This window comes from Antedon bifida, chromosome 8 (genome assembly GCF_963402885.1).
Source record: "Antedon bifida chromosome 8, ecAntBifi1.1, whole genome shotgun sequence".
Taxonomy (NCBI): domain Eukaryota; kingdom Metazoa; phylum Echinodermata; class Crinoidea; order Comatulida; family Antedonidae; genus Antedon; species Antedon bifida.
The window spans coordinates 8,297,313-8,312,988 of NC_136233.1; the positions used below are offsets into that span (position 1 = coordinate 8,297,313).

Below are 15,676 nucleotides of genomic sequence, written 5' to 3' on the forward strand. Positions count from 1 at the left end.
AACCAATATTATGAGTATTGTTTCATATAGCAGGTGGTTCACACTAGTCTTATCCTACCAAGTCCATACCTAAGGAATAATTCTGTAGGTGTGAATATAGGTCTCTATTTTCTAAGCATATCTTAAGTGTCATTGCAATCCTTTGTATTCAAAGTATGAAAATCTTACTTTGTTCATAAGCTTTCAAAAGATTAACTGTTAATAAAAATCACTGGAAAAAATAGTTCTATTTTATCATTTGCAAATTTTATTTATCACTTGACCACATATAGAAACAAATTAAAACACATCAGCTTATAATATGAACAAAATGTGAATAATGTACAAACTTAACTTAAATACTTAAAATATGGACGCAACAATAGAAAATACCATAAACAAAATAATTTATAATATAAAATATTAATAAAACTTAAATGTAAAACAGTAATAATTACTGATGATAATATATAAATTACAATACACACAAGCAATGTACACATTTTTAAAAGGTGATAACTTGTATAAGAATTCATACAAAATATGTATTTAAATGTTTTTTGATGGTTTCATGTTATTTCTTAAAAATAGAAGCTGATGGAGGGCAGTTTCATTATGGTTGACACAGCCAGCTGTGTTGAGACACATGGTGGCCCAATTAAAAACTTATGTAACTTATATCCTAACAATACCATTCAAAGCACTGCATGGTTGGAGCAAGAAAATAAATATAATCTATGGTTTTAGGTGAAAAGTTCATTGCAATAAAATACCAACTGTGCTATTATTGGCCATGGAAAAAGTTGCTAAAGAACCAGCAGATGGTAGTTTTAACATGGATTAAGGAATAGAAGGATACGCATCAATGGTGACATCAAACAATTTTCCAACGCGCTCGCCTATACTAAAGCACTGCTGCCAATCAAACAAACATGCTATTTGAACTCTGTGTCTCTAACCGCGGCCCTCTATAGGATGCTGCTAATCAACTGTTACATTTTTTGAGAACAAAACGTAGCCATGTAGAAATCGTATGCGCAGTCTGATTTTTTTTTTATTGAGATGTCTGCGTCGATGATTTACAACAACAAGATACTGCTGAGAAATTTTTTTTTAAATTTCATCACAATCGGACTACAAAAAGTTCACTTTCTTACGACCGTAATTTTAAGTAGTTGGTAATATTATTGAAATATGCAATTTTATAATTTAAAGTTGCATATTGTCTTGCAACCTCCTGAAATAAAAAATTGTGTTAATCTATAGAATATTAAATAATGCATCTGACCATGTATGTCATAACTGTGTGCAGTGGTGTGCAGTACAACAAACATGTTTTTAATATATGGCTAAGCATTGGTTTCTTCATGAATCTCCTTAATTATGATTATATTTAAATTGTAGTGCCTGGTGATTGGCTAGTGGTTATGTCATCCATATCACAGCCAATCACCGGGCCTAATCAAATCAAAACTGCTCTGTCGGTTAGAGTCATGGAAGGTTTGATCTCAAACTGATGCATATCCTTCTATTCCTTAATCCATGGTTTTAACGTAGCGGGCATAGGTTGTTTGTAAATAAATCACAAAGAAATACATTTTTGTAGTATGTGAATCTCAGTCCTCACAGGGATTGGCTGTGATAAGAGGTGTTTACATTTGTCTTGTTTTTAACTTGTATACCCTCCTCCTAAATCTCCTTTAAACCTACCCCTACTTTAAACCATATCTTCTCTTTTAAAACTCCCCCTCAATTAAACCTTCCTTTCTATTAAACCTGCTAACGTTCACTTACAATGAGTAAGATGTCTATATTTTGCTTGTATAATAAAATTTTAGAAAAATCAAAATTATTTGTGAATTACAGATAAAACAGATGTATTCCCTGTATACACTGTAGCTTGTAATATATGGCGCTCAAGAGAGAAGCTAATGTATTGTCAGGTGACTCAGTCAGGTGACAATGATGAATGATTTGTCTGCCATTTGCTTATCTGTGCTTTTTAATATTTTTTGAAAATGTGTTTTACCAGTGAATTTGTCCATGTATAAATAGTGAATGTAAATAAATGATATGCTATGTATTATAGGCAAGTGGTTGTATTTTGGTATATGTTTAACATTGTGTATTATGAACTGTGAACAGTACAAACTTTTAATTAGGCCTATGCTAGTAAAACCTAGCCTGTAAGTGTAAACTTTTTCATGACTATTGTTAATATTTAACATAGTTAAAAGTAATTATTGCTTGATAATAACATACTTGAAGGAAACTTCCTTGTTGTCACAAATATAGAAAGCCACAAATAAGTATGGTAAAAATACAGCAAGGATAGTAAAAGAGCGTGGGTGCTCGTTCAATTGATACTTTAAAATAACTATGCTATTGCTACAGAGGTTGTATTGACCCAACTTGTTACACTATTGCGATTTTCTGATTTTATCATATATTTCCCCTGGTTTCACAAATGTCCTACAAAATTCCCTGATAAATTTGATTGATTTTGATTATTAGTGTGTATTTCACAAAAAAATAAACAAAAGCCATTTTCAAAGTGAATTGAATTCCACCAACGGCCAACTATCCAACAGATTGAGGGCAGCAAATATTAGTCTTTTTTTAGTATTTTGCATCGTTATTGGTTATTCTTGAAATCTCCCAATTTTTTGTTTAAAATCTCCAGATTCTAAAAATTCAAAAGATTTTTAAACCCAGGGTTTGGCAGGTATGTTGATATTATATGAAAAAAGTTAATAAACATGAATAGAGAATAAAAATTGCCAAAACAACCACATCCTGAAAGCAGAAAGAATTTTATATTTGATTATGTCTGCCCGATTTCTTTCTAGCTTTCTTAATTTTTGTACAAGTTCGACAACTGTGTCCACAGAATCGGCTCATAAATGCTGGGTTTGCCTTGCACCAGTTGGTTGTGGCCCACACCTTGCATCTTTTACTGTAATTTTTACATTCTGTAAAGAAAAGACAGGTGTTGTGTGATTTTAGTTACTACAGTCAGAAATAGGGGAAAAAACTACTAGGATGACCAGGACAACATTTTCCAGAGATTTATATTCTATGCATAGTTCTAATACTAAAACTAAACAGAGAGCTCGAACTTAACACATATAACACATTAAAACATCTTCTAAGCCTAAATAAATTGCCCAACACCATTACCATTTCTTTTGACAGAAACTGTATTATGTATATATGAGAAAGGCGTCGTTAAATGTGTGCAGTAGATATTACAATTACGGAACAATTACAGAAACCCCACTAAAAAATTACCATTGTCTTTAGGATTTGAACACAATTGACAGCTCCTTGGACACTGATAAGGAATTTCTTTAACATCATTCGTACATCTCCCTTTCAGAGCCCAAAATTGGCATTCTTTAGAACCATCTATGCATTCTGAAATGTAATTACAAATGAATACTTTATTCAAAGCATAAGGGATGAAAGAAAGAACTGAACATTATTAAAATATAATTACAGTGCCTGGAAATTTAGAGGCCCTCAGCGGCGTGGGAACGGGGGAGGGGAGGGGGTGGTGGGTCAGGGAGAGCAACTGATCTCAAATTTTGACCCCCCACAAATTTTAAAGATATTTCTTTTCAACGTCGTGCCTTAGCTCTTTTCGCTCAAAAATACAAACAGGCAAGTTCAAAACAGCCTTTACTATAGGCTGATATTGAACATTTTAATGCAAAAAGAATGTACGACACTCCGTTTTGAGGTAACTTTGGTCTCTGAAAATATGATCGCTTGATCTGTTATGCATTGCTCATATATGTGGCTCAATTATTTGGTGTAAGCCCCAATTCCCCTATTTAAAAATCAATAATACACCACTGAACCCCACTTCAAAAATCGCTTGGTTGAGATGCTATGAAATATTTTACATTAAAGGTGATTAATAAAAGTTTGATATTCTATTGGCTAGACTTCTCGTCTCATATGCTGCCACCTTTCATAACAGTTTGGAGCCGAGCAGTTTTGCTTTAAATTGAATGTTCAGCTTTATTTGGTTTAACATACCCATACTCCCATTGTATTTAACTGTACATGTGTTGCAACTCAAACGACAGTTTCTTCCCATCCACTCTGGCTGCGATGAGCATCCTCCATCTTTGGCCCAGACTGGACAGTATGCAAAACTATCATTGCATTCTGGACACAAGAAAACAAAGTTAGATTAGTGAAATGCATAAAAACAAAAACAAAATTCATACTGACATTTAAGATGAACATTTTTAAATGAAGTGAAGATAGCACATGTCAATGGCAGGGCTGTGTTTAACAGGGATTGAAGAGTTGGATTGAAACAATGCTAAATTATCACACATTCATCAACAGATAAATTTGTATAGTGTTTGCACGATTTGCTTCTTATTTATTTTGTAAAGACTATATCTTTAGAAAAATAATACTGTACTTATTTCATCATAATTGGTGGCCCACTCATACTTTAAATTAAGCAGAACAACTTTGTCTACTACTATATTATATGAAGCAAATTAAAACAAACCGAACACATGAACATAGTGTTTAAACATAACTTTCTCAGACATTCAAATGCAATTAGTATTTATTTTTCTATATTATTAATATGCTCTGAATTGACCTAGTCTCCAAGCAATTATAAATCTATTCAATAACACATTGAGTCACATTTAGCTTGACAATAAGACTTTGTATTTATACAATATTTTGTATAATAAATTATGTTTTAAATAGGGTGTAACATTATCCCACTCTTCTGCCTGGTTTTACACTGTGACTCAATATTCAATTGCATTTAATAAACAGAATTAGTGGTTTATAAACATTTTTATGGGAACAAACCAGGGAAAGAGACTTAAACGTCTTCTAAGAATTCTCTAAAGATATGAGTAATCTGTTTATATCTTATCTTGCAAATAAATATACATACATTTTTTTTTTTTGTTTAAGTGTTTTTAGATAAAAATCTAGTATTGATGTTTACAGCTGTTTAACCTTTTAACAATTCTTGGCAATTCAGTTTTTTTAAACAATTGAAACATAAGAAACATAGAGAGTGAACTGAAGGTCAAATAAATGAATTTGCCGTTTATGAATTTCTATGCTTATGTAATTTTAGTTTGTGTTATGTTCTTTTTAAAAAGTCAGGTATGTCACTGTGTAAAGGCTCTTTTCTAATGGTCAAAACATTGCTTTTTTACATACGTACATGTTTTACACAGTAGTTTTTACACACAGGTTTTAAAACACATTAGTTGTACATGCATTGATTTTACACTCATTGGTTTTACAAGCATTGGTTTTGCACACATCTTGAACATTTCAATCTGGTTTCACACACATTGGTTCTACACACATTGGTTACACCCACAAACATGAATGGTTTTGCACACATTGGTTCTACACACATTGGTTACATACATTGATTGGTTCTACACAAATTGGTTACACCCACAAACATGAATGGTTTTGCACACATTGGTTCTACACACATTGGTTACATACATTGATTGGTTCTACACACATTGGTTACACCCACAAACATGAATGGTTTTGCACACATTGGTTCTACACACATTGGTTGCATACATTGATTGGTTCTACACAAATTGGTTCTACACACACAAGTTTTACACATACTGATTTTAAACACATTGGTTGTACACACAGTATTTTTACACATTGTGTTTTAAAACACAGTGGTTTTACACACATTGGTTTTGCACATTGCACAAATTGGTTTGAAACACCTTGGTTTTACGTGCATTGTTCACTCTACACACATTACACATATTGATTGTACACACTTTGGTTTTGTTCACATTGATTCTTTCTAGAGTTGTTTTAACACACATTGGTTTTACACATGGTTTTACACACATTGGTTTTACACACATTGGTTTTACACACATTGGTTTTACACACATTGGTTTTACATGTATTGGTTCTACACACATTGGTTGTATACTCATTGGTTTTACACACATTTCTTTTACACGCATTGGTTTGATACACATTGGTTTGACACGCATTGTTTTGACACACATTGGTTCTACACGCATTGGTTTGACACGCATTGGTTTGACACGCATTGGTTTGACACGCATTGGTTTGACACGCATTGGTTTGACACTGATTGGTTTGACACGCATTGGTTTGACACGCATTGGTTTGACACGCATTGGTTTGACACGCATTGGTTTGACACGCATTGGTTTGACACGCATTGGTTTGACACGCATTGGTTTGACACGCATTGGTTCTACACGCATTGGTTTGACACGCATTGGTTTGACACGCATTGGTTTGACACGCATTGGTTTGACACGCATTGGTTTGACACGCATTGGTTTGACACACATTCGTTTGACACACATTCGTTTGACACATTGATTTTACACACATTGGTTCTAACAATTTTGTTATCAATCACAGTAACCATATGCCACTGCAAAAAAGACTGAGATTATTTAAAATACTAGAGAACTAAGTTATATATATATAGCATGCAAATCAAAGGTATTGGAAATATCACCAAAAGTCACCCTATCAATGTCAACAACAGTTATAAACCAGAAAATAACATTGTTAATATTATTACAGGCTACTGTAAATCAACATGCTGTTCAATGTGCAATGTAATTAATTAATTTTAATTAATAAAAAAAGTGACTGCATAGCAGTAACTAGTTGCTGAATGTGTATAATGTAATCACAACAATATGGTGGTTGTAATTTTATTTGCAGGTTGTATAATGGCATACATTAAATCAATAGTGCTCAAGTGCATTGTATTTGTAAGAATGATTGAGTATAAATTAATTCCCTGAATAGGGAAAGAAGAAGACATTTGTTTTTTAACAAATTAAAAGTACATTTATGATTTTATGATGATAAATACTTGTGCTAAAAGAAAATCATAATATAATATATTAATTCAATTCAACAAAAATTCAAATCAAATCTGTTTTAAAGATTAAACAAAAAGGCAATTATAATTTAAGAACGTTTAATCTCTGATAGTACTAGTAATTGACCACAATGCATTGTAGTGGCATGCTTCTTCAAACCATGCTTTTCCAAAATACCTTCCACACTTCTAGACTTTCTGGTTTTGTTAGCTGAAATAGATTGTACTAGGATTATCACACATTGTGCCAAGTCAAATTGTATTTCAAGCAATAGTGACTATTCAAATCTGAGTGACAAAAAATGCAAGGGTTGGTTGTAACCTTTAGTTTGAAACTAAGGCCTTATGGTACATGTAGTTGATTTAGTGACAATACTCACCTCAACCCAGTACAAATGATCCAAATACCCCTTAAATTATTTTTCGATGTAGGCACTAGTGCAATACCATGGAAATTTGACCTAATGGGAGACCTGATAGCTTGTTGTATTGAATAAAATAGAACATTTTATGATATTGAAATTTAACTGCTGGATTGGGCAAAACAAATGCTAGGCGTATTACTAGCACCTTCACTGCTGGATGGCACTTTCAAGTTATCAGAAAAAAATGAACCGATGACTTTCTGTATTTCTTTATAATAATACAAGTGCTTCATCAGCAAGAAATAGTTATTCATTATTTAAAAGATCTACTAGATTAGTGAACATTATATTTGAATTTGAAACACTAAAATAAATTGGTAAAATAATATTAAATTATATTTGATAATATGCAATATATATACACTAGATACCAGTAACTATAGCATGGAACTGAACTTTATTTATTAATAATAGTTGTTTGCTCTACACTCTAGATGATACAGTAATTGTATATAATGGGATTAAGGTAAAGAAAGTATATTAATTAATTATACTTGGTGATTCATTTCAGTGAAGCTGTTCAACCCGTTAAATTTGCTACTACTAAATAGTGAATATACTTTTAAAGAAAGAAACTGTCTATAAGTATCTGAGACTTGTCTGAAGAGTCTTCAATTAACTTGTAAATAGTAATTAGTATCTGAAAAAACACATGCCACATGGGAATGGAATAATGACTAGCAGTGTGTTAAGTATACCCATGTCCTGAACAAGGATGGGCAAGTGATTTGCCAAAGGCAATTACCATGAGGATGTCAGTATACACAAAACGTGTGGTTCCACAAATCTTTGAAGACTTCCCCATTGATGATTATGGACACAATTTAATTAAATTAGAAAAGTTGAACTCTCATTGACATTCCAACTTCCAAGCACCAACTATCAACATGGATTGACAAGTATCAGGCCTAAATGCTTGTGTTGTGTTCCACAAACCTTCTCTACTGACCAGTATTTGGCTCATGAAATTATTACAGCCATCTAAAAGAGATTTATTACTAGTCTAATTTACTACAAATTGGTTTAAGCATAATGTTTGAAAAGAGAAAAGAAAGAAAGAAAGTAGGATTTTATTTTATTGAATAGATATTACTTATATACAAATATACCAAACTATAGAGTGGTTTTTACAACTCTTTAGTCAGCATCCTATTATGTGCTATTTATGAACATTTCTAAAAACTTACTTGGCTTAGAAGCTTTCCCTTTAACATCTGTACAAGTATTACATGTAAGAGGACAGTTCTTTTTCATCCATTTTCTATTTGATTGGCAATCACCTTTGTCAGATAAGGCCTTACATCGTCTAGTTTTGTCAATACAACCTGAGATGAATATAAATGTTTTTACTTACTTTAATTTAAAGAAACTTGTATCCCAAATACAACACTATAACAACTAACATTGTTTAGTGTGTAGTTCAGTAGAAATTATTTGTCACTTTTCTATTCCCTTAATTATTGTCAGCATCTTCATCATTTTCACAATAATTATTATGAAGATTTCATCATCACCAACATTTTATTCCTCCTCTGCACCAATTTTTCCTATTATCAACATTACCATCATTTCATTTACTGTCTGTACCTTTTTTCCCATTATCACATTACCATCATTTCATTTACTGTCTGTACCTTTTTAACATTATCAACAATACCATCATTTCATTCCTCCTCTGCACCTTTTTCTCATTTTCAACATTACCATCATTCCATTCATTGTCTTCAGCTTTTCTCTATCAACATTACCATCATTTCATTCCTTTGCACCTCTTTCTCATTATCAACATTACCATCATTTCATTTACTAACTGCACCCTTTCCTCATTCCTTTTTCTCATTATCAATCATTCCTCATCTGCAATTCTTTCTCATTATGAACATTACCATCATTTCATTTACTGTCTGCGCCTCTTTCTCATTATCAACATTAGCATCATTCCATTCTTCCTCTGCACCTCTTTCTCATTATCAAAATCACCATCATTCCATTCTTCCTCTGCACCTCTTTCTCATTATCAACATTAGCATCATTTCATTCTTCCTCTGCACCTCTTTCTCATTATCAACATTACCATCATTCCATTCTTCCTCTGCACCTCTTTCTCATTATCAACATTACCATCATTCCATTCTTCCTCTGCACCTCTTTCTCATTATCAACATTAGCATCATTCCATTCTTCCTTTGCACATCTTTCTCATTATCAACATTAGCATCATTCCATTCTTCCTCTGCACCTCTTTCTCATTAGCATCATTCCATTCTTCCTCTGCACCTCTTTCTCATTATCAACATTAGCATCATTCCATTCTTCCTCTGCACCTCTTTCTCATTATCAACATTAGCATCATTCTATTCCTCATCTGCACCTTTTTCTTATTATTAACATTACCATCATTCCATTCTTCCTCTGCACCTCTTTCTCATTATCAACATTACCATCATTTCATTCTTACTCTGCACCCTTTTCTCCTTATTAACATTACCATCCTTTCATTCATTGTCTGTACCTCTTTCTCATTATCAACATTACAGTACCATCATTCCATTCCTCGTATGCACCTCTTTCTCATTATTACCTGGATCATAGCTTGTATCATTGCAGCTATTGCAGCTCAATGGGCAGTTTGGAAACATGAAATTAGGGTTGGTTAGACAGTCGCCCTTCTCTGCCCACATTGGGCATTTCCTCTGTACATCCCTACAACCTTTAGGGAAACATAACATTTATGGAGAATAAACACGAGATACAAAAGTCAGGTTTAAAAAAAAAATATATTTAATGATGGAATTTATTTCACATTATGTGTTACCAAATAAAATGCGTATTTTGCCAACATTTATTTTTTTTAAATGTAATATTATGTAAGAAGTATGTGTGTTTATTTTAATTTATTTAAAAACTGTACTGCCTTCTTATATTAACATTGATTAACAGGAGTAAAATAATCATAAGATTGTTTTTGAACTGCTTATTTACGATGCAGGCCAAATAATTATATTGTACAAACTGTTGCCAATTGTTGAATTAGCATTTATGAACAAAGGAAATGCTTGAAGTTCATTGTTTGAATAAATTTAATTTTTGTACACTATCTCTACACATAATACTATACCAGAGGATCCACTAATAAGTTTGATATGATAATATAAAACTCCAGAGGAAGGCAATCCAATATCGAGCTTTATTTATTCAGAAATAAGAATAATAACGTTTTTGTCGGAGTTTGTTTTATTATCAGATAATACTATCACTCTGGAAAATATTCATGCTATCAAGAAAACCATTTTTGTTGAAAAAATAATGAAATTGGACGCCACAAATAAAAGTACTGGTAGATAATTGTTTAAAATTACTTTTTGATTATTTCAGTACAATGTGTTTGTTTTTTGCTTTTTTGTCATCTTTTCCCATCAAAGGTGTTAAATAATATTAAAATTATTAATTAAATAAATGGTTACAATCATTACAATATTATTTCTATTACCTGCTACAAGTGTTGGAATAATACTACAACTGTTACAACTTAGAGGGCAGTTTGGCTTCATCCATTTTGGGTTCTTCTCACAGTCTCCTTTCTTAGCCCAGCCAACACATTTATGTGTTGTATCCTCGCAGTCTGAAACAATAACAACATGAGTAGTTGGCCTAAGCCAAGAAAGAATTGTAGACAATTATGTTTCAAAGGAAAGCAATAGAGACAAGTTCATTTAGTTTGATTCACAATGTGAAATGTCAGCCAAATTATTTATGTTCAAATTAAACTACTAATAAGTTCAAGTGATACTTTTAATAACTAAGGATTTTGTTTGAGCTTTCGGGCGTGCTTTTTTTTTTACAAAAGTCTTGAGCGTACAGAACATTAATGTTGTTTGCTTGAAATTTAATATATATTATTATAATTGTAGACATTCTTAACATATTTAAACATAATTTCCCTTCGCGTAAAAAATAAAATTGTGAAATATATACATTATCATACTGTTTCTAGGGAATAATGTTTGCGTTAAACAAATTAAACTTTTTTGATTATGGAGAAAATTTACATGAGAAAATAATGTTATTTGAAAAAAAAAGAAACTTCAACAATAAGATTTAACAAAATTAAAACGTAATTCAAATATGCTGTTTTTTTACTTTTAATATTTGAATAACTTGGCTGATTGTTTTATGTTGAAATGAATGAAACACGTTTTCACTAATTTTGGCAACATTCATTACACTAGTTACATGGGATTGTCGTAAGGTCACTATAACATCTTCCATTACTGTGAAGATCCTTTTTGCGGTCTCCCCTTCTTTTCGAGCTACTACCAAACGTCTCTCATCCGTCTGTCCACAACGATGAATCAGTACACCGAAATAACAACCCCAAAACAATGGCATTACTGTAGACACAGAACAGTACCACCCACTCCTGTAACTGCTAGGAACAGGATTCATGAACTTACCAATGTCGTGAGGCGTAGGTGACGGATCTGGCAATGAAAGGGCATAGTTATCTGTGACGCATTGCTTGCAACTTAACTTGCATTTGCGAACCATCCAGTCTGCGTTGTTTGTGCACTCCCCATTTTTTGCCCATTCTGTACACTTCTTGTCAGAATCAGTGCATCCTAGTAAATATTAAAACAAATAAAGAATGTATGTAAAAATCGTATGAAAAAATACAATTAAACAACAAAATAAGTTCGGCGTCTAGGATTTATTTACTACTGTACACTATTATCTATATTGACAGTAAAATTTCACTCTGTCTTGAATGTGCCAACATAAAAATTTCAGTTTTAAACTCCAGTCGCAGTTTACACGACGGAACAACCATGATCATGTTATTTAGATGGGGACCTGAATGATTCTTGAGCTGAAGGATTTGATGAGGAAGAACTAACTAACAAAAATAGTTTTGGCGTTATACGAAACAATTAACCGTAGCCAAGAAAAGTAATATAAAATTACATGTTTACTGATTGGTTTCTACTAGAGATACACCGCAGGGATGTAAACGCAACCTAAGTTGACAGAAGTGAGGATCGCTGATTTCCGAAATACTCACCAACTTAAACTAAAGAAAGTATGAACCACCTACGGATATTTGTTCCAGCTACTACACAAGCATTACAACTGACCGGGCAATGTAATCTCATCCATCCAATTGTGCCTTCGCATTGTCCACTCTCTGCCCATTGGCTACAATATGAATGTCGGTCTGCACACTCTAATAATTAAATTGATTAAATGATAATTTACAATTATGTTTTGTATACAATGGTAATTGAATTTAAGACAGAAAGAAAATATTTTATTAAAAGTAGGGTTACCGATGCTGCAAGTAAGTATTCTTTTTAATAAACGCTTGCCATAGAATGCGAAACAAAAATTAAAATAGATAATCGCTTCGCTCGCGTACCATCTACAGTAGGTCGTCCCCACAGATGGTTCTCGAATACATAGTAATTTCAGCGTAAAAAACTGGCGATTTCAAATGTACGTACCACATGACTATAAAACATTGTCTTTTACAGAAACAAATAAATAGACACAATGATTTATGTAGTCAACCAAAATTAGCACCCTGGAAATTACTTCCGAAAGAGAAACTTGTCACAAAATGAGTCCAAATTTTTGATTTGGACTCATTTAAACAAACCCAATTTGTGTTTTGTATCTAACATTAGGGTTGAGGATTGGGGATGAGGATAGTTACAAAGAGGAACAATTTTTAAATATATTCTTTATATTAAATTATTCTTTATTTTTCTTTATTATCCACTCAGTAACGAAATATTTTTTTTTATAGGCCTATAAATAATATACCACTAAATAAAGTAAAACATTTCCGATTTAATAACTTTGTTAAAATTGTCACTGTCATAGTCGATTGAAGTAGTAAAGTACATGTAACGATACACCACCAAGACGTTTATATTTTGTGTAATTATTAATTAATACAAACGTTGAGAAGCAACTGTCAGTTATAAAGTATTATGTTATTATGTGTTTATAATCTAAAAGTAGGGGCTACCCACACTCACAGTAATAAAGTGTATTAGTATATTTGTTTATATTATATATAACAGTACCAACACACACAATAAGAAATTTGCGATTCAAATGGCGATCAAAAGTGGTTAATACCTATTTACAGTATTGTATAGCATTACAATACTATTATGTTTATTCTCCAAGGGCCCATAAATTTACCTACTTGTGTTAAACCATGGAGGTATGCAAGCATGGTTAAACAAAATAATTTGTTCCATTCATCGCAAATCAATACATTTGTATAAACGTATATTAAATCTATCGAAATAGTATTTTTTAAGGAAAATCGGCCGGTCTTCAACATTGTTGGTTGATCCTTTTTAAAGTTACAGTATATAATATTTCAGAAATGGTTGTTCATTGACTTGGACATTATTATAAACGTTAATATTTCCTGCAATTCTAACAGGAGTCTTTCTTTTTAATAAAATCTAATATTGGTTAAAAGTGGTTAATACCTATTTACAGTATTGTATAGCATTACAATACTATTATGTTTATTCTCCAAGGGCCCATAAATTTACCTACTTGTGTTAAACCATGGAGGTATGCAAGCATGGTTAAACAAAATAATTTGTTCCATTCATCGCAAATCAATACATTTGTATAAACGTATATTAAATCTATCGAAATAGTATTTTTTAAGGAAAATCGGCCGGTCTTCAACATTATGATGCTGTACTCGAGCTGTTCAACCGGTTTTCAGCCATTAAAAACAATTATCGTAGGAGGAGATAGGAAAATGCGAATCATCCTCGTATTATCGTTTGCGGGTATTTTTCAAGACGGACATGCATTAGACAGTGTATACCACGATCGGAAAACACCCCTATTTGAGGCAAATCGTTGAACCTAAATTCGTTTTAATCGTCAATAACTAATTATCGAACTCAATTTAATTAGTAAACAGGGTTACATCAGGTGGTTAAAATCAGTACCGAAAGTACGAACCATACCATCGAGTAAACATTCTAGAAATAACGCGCGATTTACCGAATTTTGCCCTTACGTATATTTATATATAGATTACTACTATTGGAATTTTGGAATCTTAAGAAATAACCAGACAGTATCTTTCAATTAAATTTAAAACGCACAGATATTTGGAAACTTCCACAAATTGTAAAGTCTACATTAAATCTAACCAAAAACCTCCAGTTATACCATGTGATAAGAAATGACAACCGTATCCCCAGAGTTTGAAAATATATTTAAATATATATTTCAATATGTGGGGGATATACTATAACTACCGCACTAAAGCTCTGTCTACACTATCAAACTTTATGTGATGTGCGCTTATGTATATTTATATATAATGATGTCATATCATACCATATTTGAGCATACCATATTTGGGCACATCACACTTTTTTTTCAAACTATTTTGATAGTGTAGACAGAAGAAGACAGAAATTATTATTTGTTTAATAGTTTGAATAACTTAGGCCTAAACGGTTTAAGAGAAATACATTTTAACCATTAGGCCCACGGGTTCTTATCAAATCTTTCTGTGCCAATGTGATTGAATCAGGGAGCAATTAGTTTAAACTAATTGTCTATAGTCGAATAAATCGGTCCATTAGCTATCATCACACCCACTGATATTTGCCGAAAAGGAAAACACAGATTAAATGCCATTTACGATTAATTCGATCTTAATCTGATCTAATTTAACAGGTAACGATGGCTTCCTTACGGTAGTGCAAGTCACATAAATAAAGTAAACCTGGAAATTAGACAACATAAACCAGAAACCTTCTTGAGCATTCATTTAAACTTGATTTTATATAACTTTACCCATGGTCTGAAAGGTAAATCCACAATCCAACCTTCAGCAGCGTTGTTTCAAATCTATCTTTTAGGTGTTGATTGTGGAAGAGGTTGATTTTCTGGTTGAATTTTTGTTTTGTTTTGTATGTTTTGTTATATGAATGTTCTATCTGAAATACTAATACTGTAGCAAGTTAATCGATTGTCTTTCTTAACCCTAACATACCATTACATTCGGATATACTTGGCTCAAATACGATGTTCCAGTAATGGCCTGATTGTGTATTAATCCCTGTATTATTTAAGATATTATTTAATCCTTCCAGTGTGTTCAGGAAGGATTCAACTGCTCCATCGGAAAATCTTTATTTACACCGCAAAGCATTCATTCTTGTTGGAATAAAGTAAAATCTATAGGCCTACGCGTAATTAAAATTCTGAACTTGTATTGTAAGACTAGTAAGTATTGTAAAGAAAATATATACTATAGTGTATATTGTTCTTTTTTGTTTAATCCTATAACATCAATGTT

At 32.2% G+C, this 15,676-nt stretch overlaps 2 protein-coding genes across 7 annotated transcripts in view; one reads left to right on the forward strand and one right to left on the reverse strand.

The window, feature by feature from the left end:
- Positions 1 to 15,676, forward strand: part of LOC144849845 (uncharacterized) — a 54,609-nt gene that overhangs the window by 18,234 nt on the left and 20,699 nt on the right. The window lies entirely within an intron of this gene.
- The window catches only part of LOC144849798 (uncharacterized), a 53,730-nt gene continuing 40,707 nt past the window's right edge, over positions 2,654 to 15,676 (reverse strand). For 2 of the 4 annotated variants that reach the window (XM_078706859.1, XM_078706861.1), the window contains 9 exons: positions 12,416 to 12,544; positions 11,778 to 11,942; positions 10,814 to 10,945; positions 9,905 to 10,033; positions 8,511 to 8,648; positions 7,077 to 7,109; positions 4,024 to 4,155; positions 3,271 to 3,396; positions 2,654 to 2,951 (listed from right to left, as the gene is read on the reverse strand). In XM_078706859.1, coding sequence (XP_078562985.1) covers positions 2,794 to 2,951; positions 3,271 to 3,396; positions 4,024 to 4,155; positions 7,077 to 7,109; positions 8,511 to 8,648; positions 9,905 to 10,033; positions 10,814 to 10,945; positions 11,778 to 11,942; positions 12,416 to 12,544 — 1,142 coding nt within the window. In that variant the 3' untranslated portion in view covers positions 2,654 to 2,793. Of the gene's footprint in view, positions 2,952 to 3,270; positions 3,397 to 4,023; positions 4,156 to 7,076; positions 7,110 to 8,510; positions 8,649 to 9,695; positions 9,836 to 9,887; positions 10,034 to 10,813; positions 10,946 to 11,777; positions 11,943 to 12,415; positions 12,545 to 15,676 lie in introns of those variants that run through there. The other 2 variants (XM_078706860.1, XM_078706862.1) reach the window with 2 other exon arrangements.